Raw genomic sequence first — 18,710 nt, forward strand, 5'->3', positions numbered from 1 at the left:
AGAATACTGGCATTTGTTCTCTTGTCTTCCCAGCGAACTCGGAGGATGGAACGTAAACTATGTTGGTGAAAGTTTTCAAGTGCCTTGATGTGCCTCCTGTATTTGACCCATGTCTCCCTGCCATATAACTGGGTAGGGAGGACCACTGCTCGATATACGTGCAACTTTGTAGATAATTTCAGCTCCCTACAGCTGAAGACACAGTTTCGGAGTCTGCCACACACACACTTACTTCAGTATTTATCATAACATTAATCCACCCTTCCTATTTTGTCAGGTAATGTGTTTATCTAAAGTTATATTAACAGGAATTATAATTACCATTATTTATTTGGAATATGTACAATATTTCACAGTGATGAAGCCTTGATGTGAAGATAATGTAATTAACAGGTAAACGAATTAGAAGTGTAAGTGTGTGTATGTGTGTGTGTGTGTGTGTGTGTGAAACCTGAAAAACAAAATGAAGAATAACTAGTGATGGTGGAGGTAGGCATGACAGCGAAGAGGTGAAATTGGCAATACCCGGTTGCTCTTTGATATCTTAGCTCATGGTAAGTCAATTAATACTCCGGCAGCGGCCCGGTGGAACACTCACTCGGGCAATACCCTGGCAGGATTGGACATTCTCACATACGTCGAACAGCTCGCCTCAGACCTACTCCCTTTAACACTGAATTAGGAAATGAATTAACTACAAAACACATATTTTGTGTACGATCATCTGTTTTTTTATCATTATACAACAGACTACAACGGACCAAATTATACAACAGACGAAAACAGTCCACATTATACAGTAGACTACAACAGACCACATTGTACAATAGATTACAACAAACCACATTGTACAACAAACTACAAAAGACTACTTTGTACAACAGGTTACAACAGACCACAAAATAACAATACTTCGCATGGAAGGAGATCCAATTTGCAGTAGAAAATTAAAAAAAAAAATCGAGAACCAGACCGTTGTAACTGACACCTAACTACCATGGCCATTTCATAAACATGGCCATCTCACTAACATGACCACCTCTTCACGACCATCTCACCACACTGGCCATCTCACCAACCTGGCCATCTCACCAACCTGGCCATCTCACCATCATGGCCACCTCACCATCATGGCCACCTCACCACCATGACCATCTCATCACAATGACCATTTCACCACAATGGCCATTTCACCACCCTGGCCATCTCACCACCCTGTCCATCTCACCACCCTGGCCATATCACCACCCTGGCCACCTCACCACTATGGCCATATGACCAAGACCACTTCACCATCATGGCTATATGGCCAAGGCCATCTCTCTACCATGGCCATTTGACCATCAGAGCCACCTCGCCACCATAGCCATATGAATATCAAGGCCACATTACCTACATGGCCATAAGACCATCAATGAAACTTCACCATGGCCATATGACCATCAAGGCCCCCTTACCACCATGGTCAAATGACTATTAATAAGTCCAGAACACTTCCATGACCATCAATGCTACCACCACCATTGATCTCTCATTGACATTAATATCACCATCACCACACCACCATCACCACACCACCACTAACATCACTACCACCACCACCACCACCCTACCACTATTACCACCATCACTACACCCACCACCACCATCTCACCACTAATACCACCATCACGATCCCACCTACACCACTCCGAGACACTAGCCGTGTGTAATGGGTGTTGGTTAAGTGTCGGTTCATTCCCCTGGATACATTACAGCTACGATAGTGAACTTAGACTGATTGTCGATAGCCTAAGATGATAATGTCGTCTCTTGGTTTGCGCTGTGTTAGTAACGCGGCTCATTATCCTGCTGTTGAAATGTCCAACGGGTAGGGAATGTCTTGCCGAGTTCAATGTGGTGTTCAGTGATGTGTTCTTTGGGTACTTTGTTTGGGGTGTTCAGTGATGTGTTCTTTGGGGAGTTTGTTGGGGTGTTCAGTGATGTGCTCTTTGGGGAGGTTTGGGGTGTTCAGTGATGTGTTCTTTGGGGAGTTTGTTGGGGTGTTCAGTGCTGTGGTCTTTGGGGAGTTTGTTGGGGTGTTCATTGATGTGTTCTTTGAGGAGTTTGTTGGGGTGTTCAGTGATGTGTTCTTTGGGGAGTGTGTTGGGGGTGTTTAGTGATGTGTTTTTTGGGGATTTTTTGGGGTGTTCAGTGATGTGCTCTTTGGGGAGGTTTCGGGTGTTCAGTGATGTGTTCTTAGGGGAGTTTGTTGGGGTGTTCAGTGATGTGTTCTTTGGGGAGTTTGTTGGGGTGTTCAGTGATGTGTTCTTTGGGGAGTTTATTGGGGTGTTCATTCGTGTTGCTTAGAAAGTTTCCATGATATGAAGAGGTGTATGTACGGTGATCCTACTTGTTATCCCTTTCTACTCTTTCCTCATACGAGTTCCTCTCTATCTTGAGGTTTCTCTTTTACTCGATCCACCCTACGTATAGAGGAGAGGAGAGGAGAAAAATCACGACAGACTCAATTTTCTGAGCTAATCTTGCTCTGTTAGCAACGACAGAGAGAGAAAGAGAGCCAGAGACTGACAGAGGTATACAAATTTAATTATCTGCGAACATTAATCATTGATATGAATGAGAAATCCTTGGGCCTGGATTCAAACTTGCAAATTGACAAACGGCAGCACCAGGCAATGACCATTCCACCATTAATCATGTTAATGCTAACCAGTAATATTGACGATGGTATGGTTTATATATTTATCGGCTCTCAGTAATACATCATAATGTTAGGCCCAGACTAAACCAGCCGCACTATGACCCAGATCACGATGTATATATATATATGTATATATATATATATATATATATATATATATATATATATATATATATATATATATATATATATATATATATATATATATATTTATTCTTCCCACGACCACTTAAATTTCTTGGTCGTTGCAATAATAGTTCTTACACTAAGATGAGATTTCACGCATCCTTTCTTAAATGTTTGTCATGTAGGTGTGTAATACAGGGTGATTCTCAGAGAATCACTGTTGGCCCCGGAGATTCGCTAATATAATCATAATCATTTGTGAGACAAAAAACGTGCGCGAGAGAAAGAGAGAGCGATTTGGGAATATAACATCAAAAACTTTACGGGAAGTTTATACACAACACAACAACGGATATATTAACGATATTCTGGGGCTACCAGCGAGGTACGGTATGTATGGGGACGTGCTGTAGTATTGGTATGTGGTGAGATAAGGACGCCCGGGGCGAGTTGGTTCTGGTGGTTGAGCGATATTTCGGTTAAGGTTTGTAGATAAGTGAAACAGTTCGCGTCCCATTTAGAGGTGATTATGTACTGGGCTGACGTGTATGTGAAAACGACATTGGAAAGTTGTCTTGGCTGCGTTTTCCTGTGTTATTATGGTAACATGTTAGGTGATCTATGTTTGTCTTTGATACCCCCAAAATGTTCTACACTACAGAGGGTATACACAAACACTTGTTATCTTGAAAATAGGTTCTTATTCTCGTACGGGAGATATACAGAGGAACTAATAGACAGTCGGCTTCCACACCATAAGGACAGGCGATCTCCACTCTCTGTATCACTCCGCACTGGCATGTACAGATGCCAGCATTCACAAGCTGAATACATATGTAAATATGATAATTCACATACATAACATGGTGCATAATAAATGGAAATATTACATAGGATTAATACATGTTCTGTAATACTTTACTATATATAATTAATAGAGTAATATAAGAATACACAGCTTAAGGTACTACTTCTTGTCCATATTATACACCTCCCTCCCCCCTATACGCTCATAGTTTCATCTTGAGCGGACCTTTTGTTTCTGAGTTGCTCGGACCTGCGGAGAACCGGGGCAGCAACACAAGGTGGGGATGGATATACTGTAAAGACATCAACATTAGGCAACTTAACTGGGGAAGGGTCAACACTAGGCAGCTCCACAGGTCAGAGGAAACGACGGTTCCTCCACCATACTCTACCACTAGGAAGACGCACTTGGTAGTCCCTGGACCGGCCAATACCCATGACAACCCCAACCTTGTCCCAGCGGTGAGATACCGGATCTTGAATCCTGACCTGCTGGCCGATACTCAACCTGGGAAGGGGGCGGGCACGATAGTCGTACCGGGCAGCGACATCTGCGGCTCGTTCTGCTGCATGGCGGTCACATTCTTCAGTCTTGGCTTGCCATTCTTGAGAAAAAGACTTCGGGTGGGCAGGAACACAAGACCTGAGATGATGTCCATAAAGGACCTGGGCTGGGGAGCGTCCGGTGAAGTTCGGGGTGTTGCGTAACTCTAACAAACCTCGATCGAAGTCCTCGCAGTCGATATTTCCTGAGGGTGACACCTTAAGGATCAGGTGTTTAACAGTCTTGACTGCGGCTTCAGCGTGTCCATTCGCCTGGGGGTAGTGGGGCGAGGTCACGACATGACGGACTCCCCAACGGTCCATGAAGTCCCGGAACTCGTGGCTGGTGAACTGGGGTCCTCCATCAGTCCTGAGGCGGAGGGGAACACCAACTTCTCTGAAGTAATGTCTGAAATTCCGGATGGTAGCAGTAGCCGTTGTATCACTACCACAGGGGACAACAACAGGCCATCCAGACAATCGGTCGGCAATGACGAGGAAGGACTTCCCTGCCGCTGCAAAGAAGTCGGCCGACACAGACTCGAAGGGTCTTGAAGGGTTATCGTCGCACATTAAAGGTTCCTGTTGCTGGCTGGGTTGCAGAATCTGGCACGGCTCACAGGCATGGACGGTACTTGCAATGTCCGCGTCGATTCCGGGCCAAAATACAGTCTGCTTCGCCCGTCGCTTGGTGGCCTCCACTCCTCGATGGCAGTCTTGAAGGCGGGTCAAGGTACGGCGGCGTAGGGCAGCAGGAATGACTACTCGTGGACCATACAAGACGAGGTCTACGTCACAATAGAGGTCCTCGCGTATCTTCCACTATGGGAGTAGCGATTCATGAAGGTCGTATCGGTTAGATGGAAATCCCTGGGACACACAGTCGACGAGCCGGATATAGGAAGGGTCAACCCGGGCTGCGGTGCGGAGATCTTCAAGGATCTTGTCTGCATCCGGTGCTGTAGACTCTTCTGATGTGAAGACGGCCTTCAATGAGACTACTGACTTGAGGGATGCAGCAGCTGTAGAACACAACATCTCGTCCTCTGGGGTGGGGCGACTGACAGGGGCGCGGAACAGGGCATCCGGGCTGCACAGCAGCTTACCCGCACGCCACATAGCCGTGAAGAGATAAGGCGAGAGCTTCTCTTTCAAACGTTGAAGACGAGGATTCTCTACTGCATCCAAAGAGGAGTGATTGATAATAGGTATAAGAGGGCGATGATCCGTGAAGAGGGTGAAGTGCTGAAGTCCTATCAGGTAGAAGCGGCACTTCGCCATCGCCCAAACAGCAGCCAACATCTCCAGCTCAATCGTGGCATATCGGCTCTCGGCGTCCGTCAGGAACCGGGATCCACACTGAATTAAGCGGAGTTGTCCACCGCCATGGTCCTGCAGAAGGGCGTAACCAACGCCGTAGAGTCTGGAGGCGTCAGTCTGGAGGACGGTGGGTAGGGCTGGGTCGTAACAGGCGAGGACAGGTGGACTTAAGAGGGCCTGCTTGACTCGCTGGAAGGCCTCTTAATGATCTGTGGTCCACAGGAATGTCCTCCTGGGGCTCAGCAGGGGGCGTAACGGCTGGGCTGCGGTGGAGATGTCAGGTGAAAATTCAGCCAGCTGACTGACCAGACCCAAAAAAGAACGGAGGTCTGTCAGGTTGGCAGGGGTTGGAAAATCCCTGATTCCACTTAATTTCTCCGGGTCAGCTGCGATACCTGATGCTGAGAGAGTGTACCCACAGAAGTTCACTGATGGTGCGGCGACTACAAACTTGTCAGCGTTGAGGGTAATCCCGTACTTTCGACATCTGGTGAGAACTTCATATATTCGGGAGAGGTGGGCACAGTAGTCTTCGTCATGGAGTAAAATATCATCAACCACCTTGACACAATTCGTGACTCCTTGAAGGGCCGCGTCACCACGTTGACAGAATGCATCGCCCGTAGCAGCAAATCCCATGGGGCCTCTGCAATACTGATATCTTCCATATGGTGTGATGAATGTAGTCATATGCTGGTCTTCTTCGGCCAACTCGATCTGCCAATAACCACATAAGGCGTCCATCGTTGTATAAAACTTCGCCTTCGGGTCCACATTTCGAACAGCTGCGAAGGGTGTGGGTGAAGGGTGAGCTGGACAGGAAACTTGCTGGTTAAGTTTTGACAGATCTGTGGTGATCCGTACTCCACCACGAGGTTTGGCGACGGGGACGAGAAGGTGGCACCAAGGTGAAGGTTCGTCTCCTGCCGGCTTGATGATTCCCTGAGCAACCATGGAGTCAAGCTCTTGTCTAACTAGCTCCTTGTAGGCGTGAGGAATCAAACGAGGGGTGTGGATGGCAAAAGGTGTGGCACCATCCTTAAGATGAATCTTCATAGGTGGACCCACCATCGGCTTGAGTGGTGTGGATCCTAAAGATTTCTTCGTAACCAACACGTCAGCAAACTCCTTGAGAAGGTAAGCTCTTGCATTAGAAGGGGACGTGTTAGTAGAGATAGGGAGTTCCTTCAACATGTTGACATGGGTGACCTTTAAAATAGGTTTGGGGAATTCCTTGGAAATAATGGCCAACTCTTGGCAATGGCCATATGATAAAAGCGGAGTCGGGATCCCATCATGAACATCAATCCGGGCTGAGCAACACTGCTTACCAAAGGTAAGAGTAGCCCAGAAAGATCCCAAAGCTGGAGCCATCTTGGAACCATCAGCTGTCAGTATCGTTGTCTGAGGAGGGGGCTGTAGGTTGCTCCTGGGTATTCCCAAACTTGCTAAGTGTTGTGGACCAATTACTGAGACGTCAGCACCGGTGTCAGGTAACATCTGAAGACTGGATGACAAGTTACCGTGAGAAATGACGACACTGATGTGCTGGGGCGTCGTGTCTATGGAACAATGTACACGACGGCAGGAACGACTGGGCACAGCGTCTTGATGCTTGCCAGGAGGGGGCACGCCAGCACTACCTGAGGGTGACTTCTTGGATCCTTGGTGGTGTCCTTTCTGTGTCTTCTTACGACAACATTTGTCATAATGGCCCACACGACCACAAAGTCTGCACTGAACTTTGCTAGCAGGGCACTTGACTCCGTAAGCCCAGTGACCCTGGCGGTCGCAACTTCTGCACACGCTTTGAGCAGCTGGGCACTGGGAGGCATTATGCTGTCTCGCGCAGCTGTTACACAAAGCTGCTGCTGAAGGTGTAGCTGGAGGGTGAGGGGTGGGGTTACCTTGTTGCTTCTTACCCTGTAGGAAGACACCGCCCTCACCTGGTCAGGTTGTGAGCGTAAAGCTGAAGTCGCACACCTGGCGGCCTCGTATGCTCGACATTTTGTAACAACGTCTTGAAGGGAGGAAGTGGGGTCAAGTGAAATGAGAAGCTGAACTAGCTCTTCATCTCGAATACCCGTTAAAATGGTTCTCTTGAGTTGTGTCTCTTCACAAACTTGAGATTCCAGGACAAACATCAACTTCCTCTGAACATCTTTTCAGTCTTACAAAAAATGCATCAAAAGATTCTCCATCAAGCTGCTTACATTGGAGGAGTTCTCTTCTTCTAAGTGCTTCGTTGCGCTGTCCCTTAACATGTTTCTGTAACTTGTCAAGCACGGCCTCTACAGTCAGAGTTGTCGCAGGAGGCACTTGAAGTGTGTGCTCGAGAGTACGTTGTCTCTCCAAGGACAAGCACATACGAAGCTGTATCATCTGTTTAGGCTGTGGTAAACTTGACAGGTCAACCATTGTTGCATAGTCTCCAACGTCGACGCCATTCCCGAAATATCTGATAAGAAGCGTCAGACTTCAGAGAGGGAGGCGTTTGTGCTGCAGCCTTTTGAGGAATTGTTGAACCGACTCTGGGAAATGAGGTACCAGTACCTCTAGTCGTATCAGCATTAGTAGTAGCAGAAGAATCTTGTAGAGTAGATCATTGTGGGGAGGCTAACAGGGAAATCAAGGCTTCAAATTTGGCTTGATCCTCTCTTCTTCTCAGGTCATCCTCACTTCTACGTATATTTTCTAGTTCTCTGCGTCTTTGTTCATCTTCGTGGCGTCGTCTTTCAGACTCTCTGTACCGAATTTCTTCCTCTTCTCTTCTTGCAACATAGTCCTAGCGTCGAGAAGTTTCCATACACTTATTCAGTTGAAGGAGATCTTTGGACGCAGGCACCGCAGGAGATCTTGCTAGCGACGAACGAGGAGATTCTGTGGGTGATTGGGCGTTGTCACTGTGGGGAGCGTGGGGGCCTGAGTGTGGGTGGGGAGAGATCACCCAAACTTAAACTCATAACCCCATCGTCCAGGGTATCATTTTGATCCCTGTGAGACATGCTGACAGCTTCTGTACTCTATCTGTGCAAGAGACCGGGTCAACCCCTCGTAATCTATGCACAGAATTACAGAAGTCTAAAGTAATAAAGAATTTAATATAAGGGCCTGTGAGTGCGTGTGTGTGTGTGTATGGCTCGTTGCCGGGAGGCTTGGCGCGCTGCCAGACGTAGAGGCAGCTGGGCGCAAGTCGCAACTGAACCGTCTTACTGCTTGCTGCTCAGTCACCCAATGACCGTAGGCGGGAGGGGATGTACTGCTGGGCAGCTCCCTCAGTCATCTGACTGCAGTTTGCACAGACAATTCTGATTAAAATACACAACACAGCACTTCACAGAACACTTCACTTCACAGCACAGCACTGTACACAGCATAGCACTTCACAACACTGTAAGTCCTGAGGCTTGTAGTCTGGCTGTAAATCCTTGGCGAAGCTGAAGACGAGACGCCATTAACACAGTCCAGCGGGAAGGCTGAATTCACTCTGAATCTCACTGAGAAATCTCACTGCGCCATCTATGTTTTTCTTTGATACCCCGAAAATGTTCTACACTATGGAGGGTATACGCAAACACTTGTTACCTTGAAAATAGGTTCTTATTCTCATAAGGGTGATAAATACAGAGGAACAAAGAAACTGGCTTCCATACCATAAGGACTAGTGATCTCAACTCTCTGTATCACTCCGTGCTGGCATGTACAGATGCCAGCATTCACAAGCTGAATACATAATATGTAAATATGATAATTCACATACATAAAATGGTGCATAATAAATGGAAATATTACATAGGATTAATAAATGTTCTGTAATACTTTACTATACATAATTAATAGAGTAAGATAAGAATACACAGCTTAAGGTACTACTTCGTGTCCATTTTATACAGCCTTAACAAACAATACCTCACTAGGCGAACCCTGATCCTCCGCTTCTGAACAGGGATCTCTACCATCCCGCCACAAAGACAACAAAAGCAATCCTAGGCTTTGTTTTATTTCACACAAAGATTGCTCATTCACCTTATTCTCAAGCAACGTGAACCTCCATCGGGATTGTCCAGTGTTTAAGAATAATACGAATAAACAGTCTTTGTGTGAAATAAAAAAAGTCAAGAATTGCTATTTGTTGTCCTTGTGGCGTGGAGGTAGGGATCCCTGTTCACACGGAGAGGTCCAGTGTTCGATTTCTCGACTAGTGAGATATTGTTTGAATATGGAAGTCTGCGTGTATATGGACTGTTGATATATATATATATATATATATATATATATATATATATATATATATATATATATATATATATATATATATATATATATATATATATATATATATATATATATATATATATATATATATATATATATGAGAACCCTTGGGCCTTGGCGTATGACTACCAAAATGTCAGCGTACGCAGGCTTATCTACGTTTCATATATATGGAAATTTGAAGCCACATTTCCTGCTCTCCTTGAAATTATCAGAAAGCCCAGAAAGTGTATGAGGTACGCCTGATTGGACTCGCTGCTGGTGGCGACACTGGTGTGAGAGACCTGGCTGTCTGGGATTAATCTGAACTTCATAGGTTGAAAATCGGAAGCGAGATATTGAAAGAGAGCGAATCTCGAGATAGTGTAGGAAATGTTCTCGCCAGACCAGATAATTCCAAAACTTGGATGAATAGAAGGCAAAGTTGTGCAGATAATAGTCAGTGTTCATGTGGAGATACACATCAGAAATGAACTGCTATATTACGACGCGGTAATTTGTAAAAGATCTCGTCGAAAGTAATTTCCAAAAACTTATAACACAAAGATTTGGCAAAAAGCGTTAATGGCGTTTAGAGGCTTAATTGAGCAGTAATATCTGTTTATATACAGTGTGTATTTTTTTTACTTATAAAAATCAGTGTTCGATAAATCTATGTTCATTAGCTGGTATAATTGCCATTTAATGATAACTGGTATGTATCTTGTTAACGTTATATTCCTTTTGTTAGATACTCTCTCTCTCTCTCTCTCTCTCTCTCTCTCTCTCTCTCTCTCTCTCTCTCTCACCGTTCACTCCAACAGGTTATCGAGGGAGGTACTGTGAGGAGGAGACGAACCTGTGTGACTCCGGACCCTGCAACAACGGCGCCACCTGTACGGGCACCCATACCAGTTATACGTGCCACTGTACTCAGGGATGGACGGGCCCCCAGTGCTCCCAGCGCACCAACATTGTCCACTACTGCGACAAGGACTCCTGTCCCCACGGCGTCTGTCTCGAGACTAAGGAGGGGTTCAGATGCTTCTGTCAGCCTGGTGAGTTGTTGAGATCACACACACACACAAAGAAAGTGAATGGTAAGTTACTATTTTAATTGTAGGTGTCAATCGACCAGTGATAACTGTTACTCGACCTATGATAATTGTTACTCGACCAATGATAACTGTTACTACACCTATGATAGCTGTTACTCGACCAATGATAACTGTTACTCGACCAATGATAACGGTTACTCGACCCATGATTAATGTTATTCAAACAATGATAACTGTTACTCAAGGGGGATTTCACATATTTTCGTGTATTTTCATTTTTTTCGCGGTTTTTCGTGTTTCAAGGTGTTTCAATTTATTTTCGCATATTTTCATGAGTTTTCTCGAGATTTTACTTGTTTTGGGGTATTTTCATATTGTTGGTGTGTTTCTCATCTCATAGTGCAATTTCTTGTGTGATCGCAAATTTTCATGCACTTTTTTTTCGTTTCGAACATTTATGTTTTTAATGAGTTTGTTGAAGGATCAGTGCGGCGAAGAAAACAGCCTACTCCATTAAACATAACATCATCCAGGAGAGAAAAATAAAGTCACCCCTGGCCATTTATATAGCCGGGGGTGGGGGGGGGGCTGTAAAGCTGTGACGCCGCCATTGTTCCAATTAGAGTGGAGCGGTCTTGTCCGCTTTAACGGCACGATGACAGCGTGCCGAATATTAAATTCTTTTCCTTCTTGGTAGTTCTTTTATTTATTTGGTTTATTTTCATGAAAAGAACCAGAGAACGCTTTACTTTTTTGTACACACAACCAGAGGTGGTACCCCTATGTGTGTGTGTGTGTTGACCGGAACATCCCAACTCCCTCCACTTTCTAACTCAACAAAGTATCATGCACTCACTGGGGTAGCAGAAGGTAGGAGGTATTGTACATTCCAGAAAATTTAACATAAATATTCAGTATGAAGTTATGGTTAAGTTGTACACCATATTAAGCCAAGTTCTTCTACAGTTTTAATGCACCTGTAGGGGTATCGAGATATTAATGTTGTCTAGCACTCAGGATGGAAGGAAACTCTAATGTGGTTTTCTTGTATAATATATAAGTTATATGAAGACAGTCTGGTGCTGGAGATGCCGTGTGGTGGGGAGCTGCTCAGTAGAAGACGTTCTGTGAGTAGCGTGTTGAAGGAGGTAGATGTGCAGGAGCTTTGTTAGAGAAGATGTTGCCTGTTGCTGGCCTCCTGGTTGAATAAATGTTAACAGCTAGGAGCTTGCTGGAGGAGGTGTTGCTTGTTCAGGAAAATGGGCAGAATGTGAGTTGGTTGGTGAGGAAGCTCAGAGAAGGACAGCTGGTGGGTCGCCATGCTCGCTGGCGGGAGCGAGGACCGCCAGGCAGGGGCAGAGGAGGAGCGAGGGGCTGCCAGGCAGCGGCGGAGGAGGAGGTGTTGCTTGTTCAAGAAGAATGGTCAGAATGAATCTCAATGGAGAGACAGAGCTTATATACCCAGCAGCAGCCGCTATGAGTCATGTTGGGAAAACCCGAGAAGTCGCCGAGAAGTCGCCGGTGAATAGTTTCGTTGCTAGGCAACGGCACGTTGGAATGTGATAGCAGGTGGTGGGCTGCTACGCAGTTTGTAGGGGAGACGTCCACTACACACCCCTTGAGTACGATGACTTAAAACCCCTGTGTACGATGAATTAAATCCCTTGAGTACGATACCTTGAACCACTCCGTACGATGACTTAAGCCACTGTATATGATAACAAACCCCTGACTACGATAATTTAACTCCAAGTACGATGACTTAACTTGGGTACGATGATATAAACCCCCGATCGCGATTACCTAACCACTGTGCTATGACTTCACACCTTTAGTGCGGTTCCTTAATCCCTTGAATACGATGATTTGACCCCCACTGAGTACGATGACTCACCCCATGTACGATGATATAACACAGTAAATACAATAACTGAATCCCTTGAGTAGAATGACTTAACCCACTGAGTTTCTCTAAGCTGAATAATAACGTCTGGTGTTAGCCAGAACATAATACCTAAGTGTGGCCTCTAAAGGGCAACTCCTTGAGTACGGTGACTTAAACTTCTAAGTAATATGATAATCCACTGAGTACGGACACTTAACCCCTTGAGTACTTTGATTAACTTTAGTAATTTGACTTAACCCCAGAGTACGATGACTTAACACTCGAACACGTTGACTTAACCCCTTAAGTACGAAAATAACCCCTCGAGCACGATGACTTAACTTATTGAATTCGATGTTATTGTCCTCAAAGGGTTAAGACATCGTACTTGACGATGAGGTGAAGTCGTACTCAAGTTGGCATTGTCCTAATTTGGTTAATTTAATGTGAATTTACCGTGACCCGTGATTATGTAAGTGTAACTATACAAATACAGGTCTGTACCAAGGAATCAGATGTATTACAAAAATAAAGCAAAAATGTGTATATTCCACATAATATATATATATATATATATATATATATAATATATATATATATATATATATATATATATATATATATATATATATATATATATATATATATATATATATATATATATATATATAGTACCTCCTTCTTTCCTCACACAGCCAAATTGTGGAATGCTCTGCCTACTTCTATGTTTCCATACTCATACAATCTGTCTCACTGGTGTAGATTAATATAAAAAATTATATATATATATATATATATATATATATATATATATATATATATATATATATATATATATATATATATATATAATGCCTCATTATTCAGGAATTGAACCAGGTACCTCTGCGTGTGAACATGAATCGCAAGCAAGGCACCAGAAAAACCTTGTGTTACCATGGTAGCAATCGATCCCTGTTCACACGCAAAGTTCCCGGGTTCGATTCTTGACTAATGAGGTATTGTTTGTATATTGAAGTCCAAGTACGTGTATAAAAAGGTTTACACAGTGCCTTACAGATTTTGGTGGACATCGCGTGGATAGGCGACTTGTACTGTATTACTACGGAATCATTGTCCTCACTTGTTAATGTGTAAGGTCTCTCACAAGAGAGGACAATGTTGGTGTTGTAATACTGTACAAGTGTTCACACGATCTCCACGAAAATCTGTGCGCTGTACGGGATTTCTTTTTTCTTAGAGACACTGAGCACGGAGCACATGTATTAGAACATATTATAGTTTGAATGATTCTTTGTGGACACTCTACAATCGTAAACGTATCAGTGAGTCTGGCTAGAAACAACTGATTGCCCATTTTGCCCTTCACAGGTTTCGGTGGTGAACACTGCGAGTTCGAGTACAACGAATGTGAGTCGAATCCGTGTGTGAACGGCGGCATCTGCATCGACCAAGTGGGCAACTATCTCTGTAAGTGCGGACGAGGCTACACTGGACTACATTGCCAAGTTAAGGTTGGTGGAATGACCTTCATGTGATGATTAAATTGATTAGGGTACTGTACAGTATGTTAAGTGTCATGAATGCCATCAGTATCCTATCTAATGCCAGGGGCGTAGCCAGCCAACCCGGGCCCCGGGACTAGTCACATTGTCGGGCCCCCTCTCCCCTTCTACCGAAAATCAAAAAAGGTGTATCACATTTGTAAGGTGCAGAGTGTAGATAAATTAATAAAAAGACACTAACGATGTCCTTATTTTTTTTATTGAAACAAAAATAAAATGAAACAAATTTTCGAATGTATAATGGTGATATCAACTCTTAAATACTGAAGTTTTAGACTCGGTGATTTAAAAATCAAAATATATACCAAATAATCCGCCAACGGTGCATATGATCGTGACACGAACAAGAAATGGACACAGTAGAAGATATGAAATTGGCAACATTTAAAAATCACAAAGTAATATAGCAACAACAAATAAAGAAACTTTTTTATACAAATAGAATTTGAGTTATGCTTCTATTCAAAATACGTTCTTCGGGATTTACGGCTCGCAGACAAATCAATTATGCCATTAAAATTTAAGTTTTCTTGCTTAACAAGCTTCCACTGCAGATAGTAATTTTCTAATTCACATATACATGTATAAGAGACACAGACATTACGAGACATGAGACGACGCCTTATTATCTCTGGCAGCCGAGGGGGTGCAAAAATATGCGAGTATATACGTAATTTATGTATCCTGGTGCATTGTGATTCATAGTGGCACTGTAAACACTGAACTTCAGAATATCAATATTTCCACAGTAGAAAAGTCCATGCAGAGGAAAAGTTTTGTTACAGTAAACGGATCATATGAAAATTACCTAGCCCAGCTTATTTCACCGAATGGTTAAAGACCTTAACGCTACCCTAACCTAGCTTAATGTAACCTAAAATAATCCAAACTAATCATCAGGTGAAATAAGCTGAAGGTGCTGATCTTCATATCATCCAAAATAGATTCAGTTTATTGAGACAATCACGTTATTTCCTCGTCTCAGAAACACAAATGTTCCCAATGATAATATAATCCGAGAATCTTACATAGGAAAAGTTGGAGTTGTTATCAAGTATCCCATTATTTAGTTCATCTTGCAGTGGTGAAGACTCGGCTCAGGGAATTTTGTGTCATATGCGGAGGGAGGAAAACCTTGAAGAATCTCTCCTTCCACCAGAACAAAAATAATTTTGTTCGAATAAATGAAGAGTGGAAAGAGGTGGATATGGGGGGAGGTGTGGAGTACTGTGCTGGCTGCCCCACTGTAGGCGTGTGGAGGAGGAGAAGGAAGTTTCGTAATTATATAGTTTTCTTCCCACAGTACTACTATATAAGATGGTGTTCAATTGTTCACATCTTAAGATGGTGTTCAATTGTTCACATCTTAAGATGGTGTTCACTTTTAACTTAGATAGTGTTCAATTCTAGTTAAGATAGTGTTCAATACAATTTAAGACGGTGTTCAACTGCTCACTACGAGTTAACATGGAGTTCACTCCCACAGTACGACTTGTGCTCACCGGATCCATGCCCCGCCAACCGTGTCTGTGTTGACAAAGGCAACAACTACTCCTGTGAGTGTCTAACTGGCTTAAGCGAGGACAACTGTGGCCCCCACAGACAGGTAATGTAAAAGTCCCCATACAAGTAGGTGATTGTCTACACGCACAGGTACAGTAGGTGGTGGCCCACACACAGGTAGGTGGTGGCCAACACACACAGGTAGGTGGTGGCCCACACACAGGTAAGTGGTGGCCAACACACACAGGTAGGTGGTGGCCCACACATACAGGTAGGTGGTGGCCCACACACACAGGTAGGTGGTGGCCCACACACAGGTAGGTGGTGCCCCACACACAGGTAGGTGGTGGTCAACACACACAGGTAGGTAGTGGCCAACACACATGCAGGTAGGTGGTGGCCCACACACAGGTAGGTGGTGGCGCACACACACACAGGTAGGTGGTGGCCCACATACACAAGTAGGTGGTGGCCCATACACACACACACACACACACACAGTTAGGTGGTGGCCCACACACACACGCAGTTAGGTGGTGGCCCACACACAGTTAGGTGGTGGCCCTCACACAGTTAGGTGGTGGCCCTCACACACACAGGTAGGTGATGGCCCTCACACACAGGTGGTGGCCCTCACACACAGGTAGGTGGTGGCCCACACACACAGGTACAATAGGTGATGGTCACACACACAAGTCGGTGGTGGCCCACACACACAGGTATACATAGTCATGCTCACTATGAATATTATTATAAATCTGTAACATCTGCTGACGATACACTTTCATATTGATTACGCTTTGTGCAAATATTTAGTGTTTTGTAAACCTGACTCTCTGATGCGTTCTAGGAAGTGTTGGCTGTGTACTAACAGTCGTTTGTTCACAGTTGTGCTCCCCCAACCCTTGTGACAACGGTGGCACCTGCTGGATCGTACCCGAGGCTCGTCTCTTTTTCTGTGCCTGCCGACCGGGCTTCACCGGTACTACATGTCAAGGTATCCTGCAGGACCTACACGGTGAGTGACGCAAGCCAAGAGCAGGGGGCACGCCCACCACTTTCACCTGCACGGCGCCCGAGCTGCCCGCGCGGGGGGTAGAGTGGGGCATCTATAAGAGCAAGGAGCAAGCCCACCCTCCCCCTACCTGCAAGGCGCCTCCAGTGCCCGCTGGGGATCGAACGGGGTATTTACTATAGTTAAGCTGACAGTGTAGGGAAACAGTATATAGTAGTTAAGCTGGTAGTGAAGGGCAGTGACGGGACTGGTGAGGGGCCACATGAGTAGCCCTACATCATCTCAGTGGGCCGCATGATTGAAATTTGGTATGTACACTAACCATGACCCCACGAACAACCATAAATGCATTTAACACAGGCCAATTCTTTCATAATGAGTTATGAAGAAACAAGTCATGGTACGTTCACTACTCGTACACTGCCTTCCATATTACGACAACACCTGAAGACGAAACTGGGGAGGTGGGGGCGGTGTACAATACATGTACCTATTTACGATTACCTAACAATACATCATAGTTAAGCACAACCTCCCACAACCACCGGCAGTAGAACACTGTGTTGATCATGAAGTGTTGCCGTATCAAAAATAAATAGGCTTACTTTGTGTGAATCTAAATATGTTAAATAATTAAGTTAATCCAATTAAAATTATCAGTGATTTTTTTTTAAATATTAATATCCAATGATGTTAGTATAAATCATCCAAAATTACAGAAATATTTAATAATTGCCAGAAAATAGACTAATATCATGTCTCGTGGGCCGCACTCAGAAGCCTGATAGGCAGCATGTGGCCTACCACTGGTATAGGGGACCACTTAGTTAGGTTAAGCTGATAGTAAAGGGGATCACCTAGTTATGTTCAGTTGGTGGTGTTGGGGACCACTTAGTTAAGCTGGTAGTACAGCGGACCTCTTAGTTAGGTTAAGCTGGTAGTACAGGGGACCACTTAGTTAGGTTAAGCTGATAGTAAAGGGGATCACCTAGTTATGTTCAGTTGGTGGTGTAGGGGACCACTTAGTTAAGCTGGTAGTACAGCGGACCTCTTAGTTAGGTTAAGCTGGTAGTACAGGGGACCACTTAGTTATGTTCAGCTGGTGGTGTATGGGACCATTTAGTTAAGTTGGTAGTACAGGGGACCACTTAGTTAGGCTGATAGTACAGGGGACCACTTAGTTAAGTTAAGCTGGTAGTACAGGGGACCACTAAGTAAAGCGCAAAAACGAAAAAGAACTGCCAGTTTTAAGATTGAGGACGGCTAGCCAGGAAAAAGTGAGAGAGCAATTAGGAGATAGTCGTAGTATTAGGTCAGCCTCAAAATACAGAGATAATATAGATAGAGACCGAAAAAGAAAGCTAGCGATACCAGATACCACGAAGGAGACTGTGGATAAGTCGTGGCAGGTGGCTGACTGGTACGAGACCTGCTAGAATTACGGAGTAGCGCATTTAAGAAACGTGACCAGTAAGGGGACCCTTTACATTAGGAAGCATGTGTTAAGATAGGTAATAGTGGTTGTGATAGCTAGTATGAAATTGCATACAAGGGCGGGTACAGCAGATAAGGAGGAGTAGGTGTTAGAGCAGTTTTTAATACATGTACTCCTCATGTCATCATCACCGTCCCCCACACCCCCGCCCCACACCATCACGTGTCCTTGACTGCCACGGCGTTAGAAATAAAGAACAGAAGCCAAAGACGTATTCGGGTCCCGGAACTTGGGTCCATTAACGGGTCCACAGGTTTGTCTTAATTCAGTTGTACTCGATATGAGGTTTTTTTTCGTCTAATCTCTTATTAACTTGAGAAACTATTTAAAAGAATAATAATTATAATGAAGCATTTTATAAAATACTGTTATACACAAATAAAACAAAGTTATACAATCCAAACTTCCTTATATGATTGACACTATCTAAGTATA

General features: G+C 44.3%; 1 protein-coding gene across 3 annotated transcripts in view; it reads left to right on the plus strand.

The window, feature by feature from the left end:
• LOC121871018 (delta and Notch-like epidermal growth factor-related receptor) overlaps positions 1-18,710 on the plus strand; it is a 340,989-nt gene that overhangs the window by 307,540 nt on the left and 14,739 nt on the right. For 2 of the 3 annotated variants that reach the window (XM_042373072.1, XM_042373071.1), the window contains 4 exons: positions 10,579-10,812; positions 14,069-14,211; positions 15,749-15,868; positions 16,654-16,783. In XM_042373072.1, the coding sequence (XP_042229006.1) occupies positions 10,579-10,812; positions 14,069-14,211; positions 15,749-15,868; positions 16,654-16,783 (627 nt within the window). The remainder of the gene's footprint in view (positions 1-10,578; positions 10,813-14,068; positions 14,212-15,748; positions 15,869-16,653; positions 16,784-18,710) is intronic. The other variant, XM_042373073.1, reaches the window with a different exon arrangement.

The sequence above is a fragment of the Homarus americanus genome, unplaced genomic scaffold, assembly GCF_018991925.1.
Source record: "Homarus americanus isolate GMGI-L3 unplaced genomic scaffold, GMGI_Hamer_2.0 scaffold52512, whole genome shotgun sequence".
Taxonomy (NCBI): domain Eukaryota; kingdom Metazoa; phylum Arthropoda; class Malacostraca; order Decapoda; family Nephropidae; genus Homarus; species Homarus americanus.